Raw genomic sequence first — 11693 nt, forward strand, 5'->3', positions numbered from 1 at the left:
TACCATGGGTGCAGCAGGCGCAATGATATTACGCAGCGCCTGAAAATAGGCTTATTGGAAGTTACCTAGCTGGGGACTATTTCAGGCGCTGCGTAATATCATTGCGCCTGCTGCTGCATAGATTCAATGATCTATGCTAAGCTACAGCTAAAAGTGCTACCGCCAGACCCGGAGATCAGCTGAATGGATTCGAAAACAGTAAAACTCAACTGTTTAACTCTAGGGGAGTTGGAAAATGAGCCTATTTTCAAAAATAGTGGAGTGTTCCTTTAACTTTTGCCGCTTGTGTTTAGCATTTTACAGCACAAATGCATCACAGTGTGATTAGTGTTTAAGTAAATGAGAATGTGTTTAGAGTTTTGCAAAAAGACTTCATGAGATCTGCAAATAGAGCCTAACTGCCTAAACGTGTTTAAGGTTTAGCAGAAAGAGAGCTTTATTCGACAAACTGGTTTAAGATAGTGAGAATTTGGTTCAGAGATTGGGGTTTAGCGTTTTAGCAATTCAGAAAATCTGTAAATGGATCAAAAGTGACAGTATATTACCAAATATTTCTTAGTTATATTAAAGCTGTTTCTATTCATCAAACATTCATCAAAGAATCCTGAAAAAAAAAAAAAAACATTATTATGGTTTCCAAACAACATAAAAAATTTGTAAACTGAGCTTTGCCATCACAGGGGGAAAAAATATAAATTGTGAACATTATAAAAATATTACAACAATAATTAATAATTAAAATATTGCAATTGTAATATTGTTTCACAATATTGCTGTTTTAAAGCATTTTTGATCAAATAAATGCAGCCTTGGTAAACATAAAACTATTCTTTCAAATAAATAAATATTATATGTGGCAACAAGTTTTGCACAGGCAAGCAGCACTCATATTTTCTTCAAAACAAGTGTTGTTGTATAGGCTAGTTACAGAAAAACTGTGTCCAACAAGTTAGTTTTTGTTGTAACAAAAGTGTCTTTCACTTCTTCTCTTCTAAACCAAAGAGAAATGCTTCTCCTTTGATTAATAATTTAGTGGCAGGCAAAAAGCTTGAAGATGCTGGACTGTGTTTATTCATTCATCAAAGAAAAAGTCATAGCCTACACATTCTGACCGTCTGACCGGTCAAGACAAGCTTATCCATCTATAAAAAGTAATCTAAAATAAACACGCTTTTACATCATGTCATATTTTTAAATGTTAGCAGAAAATGGCACAACCACTATAAAAGTACTCTGGAAAATTACATTTAAAGAGCATGAGGTGCTTTACAACAGTCTCTTCAATATGACCCTGCAGTCACACTCTCAAGCGCTGTTATTTAACACAGCCAATTACATCTTTTTCACTTCCCCATTGTTGTTTCGCACTTCCTCTGTCCTTACCATGTGACTTTGAATCTAATTCTGGAAAACTCCATTTCAGACAGCCGTGAAATGGCACGTACACTACACACACAAATGCACAAGTTGTTCATCCAGTTACATTTGTGTCCATGCATTTTCATGGTCATAGAGCAACATGTGACTGCATTGTTATTGCTGATCAGACAGCCCCGGAGTCGTGATTTTGGATTAGTCACTGTGAAACCGTTTTGAGGGGATTTAATTCAAAGCGAAGGTTCTGACACACTTACCTAGTAGAGCGTATACACGTACACCCACACGCACACTCGCACAAAAACAAATAAACAGCAAGTTCAGATGAGAATGCGGGCGCTGGGTGCTAATCTGCGATTAGAGAGGGTCATGGTTTTGAAGTTAATACCCTGGTTTTCAAAGGATTTCTCTAGCTCATGCGTGCCAGAGTCTCCAGAGAGTATCCTAAACAGCCTCTACTCTACAGCCAGACAAAACATCACAAGCACCTGGCATCACCACAGGCATCCTGTTTGCTCTAAAATTAAACCTGAGAACCTTATTTTACACTGTTGCATTTAACATTCACTTATGTTATTCAAGGTTTCTTGCACCAAAATATTCAAAATAAACCTGTTGTTAACCCTTACAGTTAAAGGGGTCACGACATGAGAAACCAAATTTCCCTTGATCTTTTGATGTAGAAGAGGTCTTTGTATGCTTAATACATCCGACAAAATTATAACTTAAAATGTCCTCATCATCAGTAAAAAAAGCATTTAAGTAATAACCCTCAGAAAACGGCTCGTTTGGATCCGAGGTGCCAGGTGATGTCACCCGGGCACAGTCGTTTGCATAAACACTGCCTCCAAAGCAAGACATCGACATAGGCCCCACCCACTGGCGTTCAGTCGCTTAGCGGCTGACACTTGATTACACTGAATGCGAGTGTCGCGTCGCATCAAAAGCAAATAGAAATTACAATCACTGCCGCTATCTTGTCTACACTGGATACAATATACAGATGCGCGTTTCTGACACAGTCCACGCGTATGAGTCTGTCGTCAATAGAACTAATTGAGTGAATGAACTTTCGCTTTGACGCGTTTGGTTTAAACAGCTCGTTCGCATCTTTGTACAGATATCAGAAGGATCCCAGCGTAAGGAATAAGTGGATGGTTTATTTTTAATGGCATCCCAGATAGTGTCAAAGGATTGTTTGTTGAAGGAGTATTTTGTTTCGTAAACGAGGCAAAGTGTCAAGGAGAGTTCACAAAGAAACATTTGTTGAAAGATGAAGCGGTACTAGATCTGACTGCAGCTGCATCACAATCTGTAAGTAAATGATTTCATAATGTTTTATTTTGATCATGTTGTCAAAACACTCACATGCAACTGTGAGGGGTCAGGGCACTGATACGGTTTCCTATGCAAGGACGTTAGCCAATCATAACAGTGGCCAATTACTGACAAGCCTCAAAGGACACGCCCCTTAAAAGGGTCAGAATGAGGGTTGAAAATAATAATTTTTGCACATATGTATTTGTTGTTTCTTTTTTGGTGAAAAAAACTTTATTAACATTATAAGTAAACCTCAAGGCACATATTAAAATCATTTTAAAAATCCATGTCATGACCCCTTTAATCAAACTGTTTCTGGTTAAGAAAAATGATCAATAAAAATCCAGTTGACAAAGATATATTTCATTTATAGAAACGTATGTATCATTAATGAAAACATCTGTGGCATTGAAACTGTTGCTTCTTAATAGCACGACAGAATAAGAAATATGGGAAAACTGATGAGGAAAGTGACCAGAGCACAGGCGAAAAAGGAGGCCAACTGCTTTAATAATTGAACTCTTCATTAACAAAGCAATTATATTTTTCTTTCAGGCCAATTTGGAAGTGATCTGACATTATTGGCACTGAAATAGCGGTTCTCTTACCGGGTGGGAGTCTGTGGAGTTGGGATCGGCTCCAGGAATTGTCAGATGGAGACTCTGGAGAAAATATGTGGTCTGCATCTGCAAGCGAAGACAACAGCACACATAAACATGCAGGCTGCACTCACTGCACTGGTTCTGACCAGCCTACTATGATCCATTTACCACTTGTAGAGACACTGTTGCAGAATATTGCTACTGATTAAAACTTGAAATAGGGCAGAGGTAGAAAATAACAAGAGGCAATATTTCAGCCAGTAAAAGCAGTTTGGTGCTTTGTGAGAACATTCTGCAATATCTATTCATGCAGAAAGTAATTTTTAAATTTTTAATACATTTTTTTTTAATAAAAGTTAGAGATGTCCTATACTCGAACCTTAATTTAAGGCCCCGAGGACTAACAATGTCGGATAACCTTTCTAACAGTTGGCAAGCGTCTCAGCAGACAAAACATATGGGATGACAAGGCCTCAAAAGATGACCTTTCGCCATAATTGGAGGAAGAGAATCTTGTTTTCACGTGAGATGGACTACGAAACAATGATCCTTATCCCGACAGTCCCACAGCAATTTAACTTTTCTACTAAAGCTGCATTTACTGCAGGAAATTACTCGATGCACCTTTAGAGAGAAGAATTTTACAGCATAAATATAAGGGTTTTTTTACGTTACCACTGGTCAAGATCTTGAAAACAATTAGGGTGACCAGACATCCTGATAAAGTTGGGACAGTGTCGATTTTATGAGTCATTGGTCCTGTTAGTCTTAGCTATAGTTTAATTGCTATGAATAAACTGTGATTTGTGCTCTTTCTATCATAACAAACCAGCAGCATATGTAGTTATTTGACTCATTAATACAACAGTAAGCAGTAAAAAAATGCACCTGTTGTTTTCTCCTTAGAATATTGAGCAGTAAGTTAAAAACATTCACATATGCATAATCGTGCAAATGGTGGAACAAGGAAATGACTTACTTTCAGCAAGTAATTTAAAACAACAGCTCATAAAAAACAAACCTACTGTACTCAACTTTGGAAATCTGACAAACCATTTTCATTTCCAGTTATCTTTAAACCTCAGAAGGAGATTCTTGCTAACCTTTTCTTGGTATTATTTTAATACACGAGTTAAAGGTTAAGTTTGATTCCTGTAATGTGTCCAAATATTAGATGCACTTTCATACAAACTGTTTCTTTATTCTCTTAATAAACTGTTATGAATTAAAACATTTATTTGAACACTTTAATGTCCATTAGATCAGACAAGCATTTTCCGATAATCTCAGTGTGTTCTGTGGGAATATCCAGCCGGGGGAGTAAAAAAAACGGCTGGATATTTCACTAAGGTGGTTGTAAAATGCAGAAATGAAAGAGACAGACCTTGAAAATATTTAAACATGGAAATGTTGACAAACTGTATTTAAACATCTTCAAAACACTTTACGAGTGGTTTGACACACAACCTCTGTTTTTCTGTGGTAAGGTCACGCCGGCTGTTAAAGGAATGCTGCTTTAGTAGTAGAGATGCCCCATTCTTTATTGCTTGTCCTTTCTGTATTACCTTGAGCAAGGCACATATAAAGTTCTTCAAGGAAGCACCTGTCTGCTCAAGGGCTTTAAACCCACCCGTCCCATAAAGGCTCCAAATGGCACAAACCTTAATATGTCAGAGACACAATCTCTGCTTATAAACATCCATCACTTGTATTTGACATGCCAACGACACCGTTCATCAGCACCATGCCTCTCCTTCTGTATGAGACACCTTGAGACTTCAAGCTAATAAAATATCTATGCAATTTCCTATTTATCCTGTGTCACAACTACAGTAAATTAAGGTTAAAAAATGCATTGTTGGTACATTTCCCTATTTTTAAGGACCTATAACTGACACAACAGATCTGACAGACGTAGTGCTTGACACACCCACTCATAAAAGCCTTACCTGGAAATAGACAGTCCAGTACGGAATGAGTGCCAGGAAAACAGGAAGTATTTTAACCAGCGCTTTCACTTCCTCCACCTTCTCCTCTGAAAATCGCCCACCGTACGTCACCTTTGCGCCATCCAGTAGAGATGGCTTTGGCCTTGTGGGGGAAACAAGGATTTTAACAAGCATTCATTAAAACATCACTGAAATATCGGAGTATATCTGTGTTTGAGAAAGAAAGTAAAAAAAGATAACAAAAGAAAGGGGCACGGATTTGGCCAACTTAAAAAATAATAACGTCACGTTTTTTCATGAAGCGCCTGATCTTTGATTTAGAGAGAGGGCACGGCACTTGACTTGACAGTAACTAATGCCGCAGAGACACGATGAATAGCACCGCAACATACGAGACAGACAAGAGAGGTGGATCAAAGAGGAAGATGAGGGATAACATTACAGACTAATAGAGTCATCTGAATCTGGAGTGGAGGTTCCCACGAAAGAACTGCATAAATTTACAATCTAACACACTAAAACCATTTAACACAGTAGAGTGTAAAGACTAATAGGCACATTTATTTTTAAGTTTAAGAATAAATATTTATAATCTTTACATATTTTATACTTTCTGAATATGCAACAACTGAAAAATACATCTTAGTTCAACAAGAAATGATGTTCATATGTAGATGAAGCTTAATTTGCAACTAATGTGCATCCTTTTTACTCTTGTTTTTGCTGCACTTATATTAAAACGCATCTTTTCATTATTAGGAAGTGAAAAAGTAAACCAATACTCCAACTGGGCCTCATTTATCAATCTAACATAGAAACGAGCGCAGATCCGAGCACACAAACTTACGACAGGGTTCACTTGTGATTCGTGAAACATTCATAGTCCACCAATCTTATCATATGAATGAATTGTACATTGATAAATTTGGCAGCTGAAAACAATCGTCAATTGAATATCACGCCCCTAAAAATTCATGGTTTAGAAGCCTTGCCCCTAGAGTTTACGGTATGAAGAAATGCAACCTGACCAAAAAAAGGAAGTAATCTCATGAAAGAGAAATTGATCTTACTCCAAAAACACCCGTTAACCTTGTAATTGCAAACAAATACATTAATTTATATGTGTATTAAATAGCGGTAAATATAATGAAACTATTACAATGAAACAATGAAACAATTCAGAACAGAACAAGAATGAAAAATAAGTAGCTATAACGATGCAACGATTTGTGAATCCTCATGGTCTATTGTTTATGCTGCTATTTGCACATATAAAGCTAAAGCCCTGAAAAAAAAAAAAATTACATTCCAAGTGCTGCATAAAGACAACCGTACGGCCAATTTTCTGTGGAACATTTGTTTTGTAAAAGAGGCCAAATAAAACCAAGAGTGTGTATTAAGAAAATAAACAAGGTCAAGGTTAATTTCATGTGAACTTCTTTATTCAGTAAAGTAAATGTGGCCCTCACCTGAGCAGACTTGGTTCTTTTGGCCCGCGTCCACAGAGGGCCGAGGCCAGGATCCGGAACATGTCGCTGAAGGCACTGCCGTCTGCAGGTTTGGTTATAAATACCGTTTTGCCCAGAACAAAGATGATGAGGGACACCCCGAGGCAGACGGCTGGGATGATGTAGCCAATAAAGAAGCTAACGTTCTGCTGAATATAGGCTACTCCACCCAGCGAGAAGATCGCTCCAAGATTAATGCACCAGTAGAACCAGTTAAAGAACCGCCGCGTTGCCTCTGGACCTCGATCCTTCACCTGTAAGGACATACATCACAAATACATGTGTGAACTTTAAGATCATTGATTCATTTTTATTCACTTGCTTTATTAGTTTTAAGTGCACTGACTGAAAACTCTCCTTATTTTAATAATCAAATCACTTTTAAATCCATAATAATAACCAGGCCTATAACAAGTTCAGTATCAAACACAGGCAATAACAACAACATGAACATAATTTCCGGCTGGAAAAACATGGTATCTTTTTTGACTTGCATGTGGTTACGGAGTACCATCAATAAGCACATCAACATTCAATACCCACAGTCTTCATTTAATTCAAGTACTGATTTGCAATTTACTAAATGCATTTACAAACTTGCGCGAAGTTTCTTCTCAAGTGCATGCACATGCTGTTCTAAAGAGATGTCTGCTCTCAAAAACCTATAAAACATGCAGCTGTAGTCATACAATCAGAGATCGATCCACCAATTTTGGGAAAAGTGTCAATATACTGTCAATTGTAAGCCAATTTTCAGTTCATTGCCCCACTTCCTCAAAGTTTCAATGAGATCTATGCCCCACAATGACATCCAGATGGTACATCCCGCAGTTAATTCTAATTCTAATCGAATCTAAAAAACACATGACGATCATATGACAAGGCAACAAGTCAACAGACATCAACACTGGCCTAATCCAAATCATCCACATTGCAAAATCAGCCTTGGGTTTTATTTTCTTCCAAAAACTTGTTAAATAATCCAGTAGACCAGGTAACTGGGAAAACAAAAACAAACAAAAAAAACTGTCAAGCAGTCAGATAAACCAACAAAGACAGATGTCAGTTTTACTTCCTAAGTTGTTAGTTTCATTTTGCATGTTATGCGTAGGAGCATCGTTTAGAAGAGTCTAGGGTTTCTAATTAGTCATTTAGCAAATTATTTCCTTATAGTTTGCTTATAACAGGGAAATTCTCCACTGTACTGGGCTACTGTATAGTTTCTTGTCACTGAGAGGTCATGTAATCGGGTGAAAGTGGTTAATGAGTGCTAAAGCATGACAAATGGAAGGATTCTTTTTTTGTACAAATATTTTTGCACATTGTAAGAAATGTTTTGTTGTGCTTGGTGTGAATCAATCTACATCACTGAATTTCTTCAGCATTTAATTCTCAACAATACAACATATTAAAGGGGTCATATGATGCTGCTAAAAAGAACATTATTTTGTGCAGATAGCAATGTAGTTCTTCTAACCAAATCTGAAAAACAGACCTAGGCAGTGACCATAGAAGTCACTTCATCAAAAAGCCTAAGCATTTAGATCATGACACAAGTCATTTTTTTAGGCCACATGGCTAATTCAGACTCAAAGTACCTCAGAAATGTGTGGTATGTGCCTTGTCATTTAATAAGTGAAGTGAAAGTGCCCAGAGTTGTGTCCGAATTTAAGGAAGCCTCACAAAACGGCTGTTGCCAAGGGAACCACAATAGCACTTTCTGAAATGCAGAAACCCATACTTAAGTAATAAAGCACTGATTTATAAGATTGAGTGTTTTAAATTCTCAATTAACTATTATTGCATTTGTTAATTTAAAGCTCCTTTTAAGACATGACAATGTTAGGTAAAATTACACTTGAAGAATAACAGTCACACTTAGTCACTCTTGTTTCATTCCAAACCTGTATGACTATCTTCTGTGTAACACAAAAGGTTAATTTTATATTGAAAATGAATGAGGAATAAGAGTGTGAAGTGAATGTGAAATGGATTATAAAAGTGCTCCATATGACTTGTGAGCTATATTCAGTTTATGAACCATCTATCTCTCATAGGTGCATTCATGAGAGACACAGCAATGTCTGATTTGTGCTATTTTTTTCCCCATTTTGCATCTTTTCACAATAAATGTACAAATAGAATGTTTACAAATCTAATAGATCCACTCTCCATTGCAATTCATTGACAATATGTCACAACAGTTTATAGCCCCACTTGCAAGGAAGATTATCAGTAAGATTATACATTTTGTTGCACAAAGCTATAACATGCATCCAGAATGACTTAGAATATGTTGTATGTTGACTTTTACAATACTTTTGCTTCCTTCTCGGAATATGGTGTGTTTACTTTTATTATACTTTTGCATCCTTTTTGAAGTTTAAAATGACCAGCCCCCAAAGTAAGTGGACAGAGCAAACAGCACTTTACTCAAAACTTCTTCTTTTGTGTTCCTAAAAAAAAAGTGAGAAAACCAATACCAAGTCACAATAAACTCTCTAAACTACAAAAGCAGTGACTCATTGTATCTACAGACAGCACCAGCCAGGGTTTACCTAAAGCATCCGAAAGAACAAACACCAGCAAGCATGTCAAAGGTCTTAATATCATTTAGAGTTTCATAAAAGCCAGACATAGTAGAAAATACTGCTCTGAGAATCAATCCAAGGTTGTGCCCTCTGAGAACCTACTCAAAGTTTAGACAACTCTTCAGTTTTAGTGAATTATGTTACATCGGGGGGTTTCACTCTTTTAGATGCCACAGATCCCCCAAATATGCAAAAAAATAAATAAATCTGCTATAAATTTAAATGTATAAAGACTCTGTGGAAACAAAAATTATAAATAAGCATAAAATATTATTTTGAAAATATTTATTTTTTTAAAGTTACATTATGTTTTTTAGACTCTGTACTGTTAGATGTATTATTTACATCAATTGTTAAAATTGATTTATTTTATCCAAATTATATATGAACAGTTACTTCGTTTAGTTTTTAAATTAATTTTCTTTAATTCATTTATTTTTACACTGTTTTTATCTAAACGGACCCAGAGAGCTCCCTTCCTAACACTTCCCCAGACCCCATTTTGAAAACCCCTGCATTACCTGATCTGCCCCGAATGGAGTGATGTTTGATTTCACAGCTCCCACGCCAACGGCCACCAGCACCAGACCACTGAATATCGCAGGCCCACAGTAGGGCGGCCGATTCATGCAGGTCACATTGGCGGGCACAGTCCCATTTTCAGGAAAACACTCTGCCGGCTGCACTGGGAACGCCATCTCTTCTCCACACAGAGAGGTCCTGGTGTTGTCGTTGGCCACAAAGGGGAAAAACAGCATCCCGATCAGGTACAGAACTAAACTCAAGGCTATGGTTGCGAACTTGCCAAGGCACGCATCCGCCAGCCAGCCACCAAAAGGCGATATCAAATAAGTGACACCCATGAAGATCAAGGGGGCCTGGCTGGCCGAAGTGCCCTCCCAATAGAAGGGGCTGCTGTTGAGGAAGAGCACCAGGTTTGAGGTGATGCCATAGAAGGCCATCCTCTCTAAAGACTCTGCCAGCAGTATGGCAGCACATGCCAGTCTCCTGCCATTGAACACTGACTCCGATCTGGCTGAAGCCACAGAGTTGTCCAAAAGAGGAGTGCTCTCGTTTACATCCCTGCCAGCCATGGCCTGATATGCTGTTTCTCAAGAGGTGGTCAGCTGACCAAAATCAAAACCTAGAACAACAACAAAACGACTGCCATTATTTTAAAAGCAGGTGATACCACAAAACTATACATGACGCAATAATGGAAATTCAGGAAATAAATCACGACAGAGTCCAAATAAAATACTGACACATGTATTTCTTAGCCTTATTGACTTATTTGTAGATTTCAACCGACAATATAACAACATGAAAGGCCGCTGACATGCTGTCAGCAACTTCTTTATTTTACTCAGTAAACAGACTAACAACAAACATTTATAAACACATACCGTTCTTGAACACTTAGCACTGCTCTACATTTAGTTGTGTTCAGCCCGCGACGTGTTTACCAATGTCCTCGGGATACATGTTATTAAAATATTAGTTTAAAATTCCTAAAAGTCTGACGGTATGGTTAGCTGTCGGCTCTGAAGGTAAACAGCAAGTCACAATACTACCGCGTGACACCCGGTTCACTCACAAGCGTCAAAGAGACGCGCCCACAGCGCATTCATTAGATATCAGTGTCATCTGGAGGCGCTTATCGTGTGCCAGTGAGGAGTATCAGGTTTATCGTTTTGTATACAAAGCGTAGAGTTAAGCGGCAATCAACTGGCAAGAAAGCTAAAGGCAACTACTGATTGGGTAAAGGAAAAATAAAGAGTCTATTCTATTGGCTAGTCTTGCAGCCAATCAATTCTGCACATAAACTTCCTGGGTGGTGCCTTTCCTGTCATGTACATTTTAAATACGGCTAGTTGGTTATTCCACTGATGTAATAATAGAGAATATATAGTTTAGGGGGTTTAATTAATTTTGTGCAAATACCACTGAGGAAAAATTTGCATCTCCGGCATTGTTGTTAAGAACTCATTTTCAGAGCATTTTATCAGTATTATTCCAGGTTTTATACATAATTGTATATATTCTTATGTTATGGGCATTGTCCACATTTATTATGAATCATTATGAAACTAATGTAAATAGATTAATAATTCATTTATTTATTTATTAACCATTTTTTAGCAATGTCTTGTTTAGATTCACACCCTTTTTGTGATTAGTGGCCATTAGTTAAAACCTTTTTTTAATAGTTTGTGCATACACCTCTTAGAACGACCTTTTTTTTCCCTAAGGTATTCATAGATAGATAGATAGATAGATAGATAGATACATAGATACATAGATACATAGATAGATACACCCCTAAGGTATTCATAGATAGATAGA

At 37.3% G+C, this 11693-nt stretch overlaps 1 protein-coding gene across 1 annotated transcript in view; it reads right to left on the reverse strand.

Annotated features, from left to right (window-relative positions):
- Positions 1-10929, reverse strand: part of slc15a4 (solute carrier family 15 member 4) — a 38186-nt gene extending 27257 nt beyond the window's left edge. Inside the window, exons 1-5 of the mRNA XM_016538595.1 lie at positions 10754-10929; positions 9869-10491; positions 6718-7010; positions 5249-5390; positions 3306-3383 (exon numbers count right to left, since the gene is read on the reverse strand). Of these exons, the coding sequence (XP_016394081.1) occupies positions 3306-3383; positions 5249-5390; positions 6718-7010; positions 9869-10441 (1086 nt within the window). The 5' untranslated portion in view covers positions 10442-10491; positions 10754-10929. The remainder of the gene's footprint in view (positions 1-3305; positions 3384-5248; positions 5391-6717; positions 7011-9868; positions 10492-10753) is intronic.
- Between the last annotated feature and the right edge of the window lie 764 nt (positions 10930-11693).

This window comes from Sinocyclocheilus rhinocerous, unplaced genomic scaffold, assembly GCF_001515625.1.
Source record: "Sinocyclocheilus rhinocerous isolate Xijiao unplaced genomic scaffold, SAMN03320098_v1.1 scaffold787, whole genome shotgun sequence".
Classification (NCBI taxonomy): Eukaryota; Metazoa; Chordata; class Actinopteri; order Cypriniformes; family Cyprinidae; genus Sinocyclocheilus; species Sinocyclocheilus rhinocerous.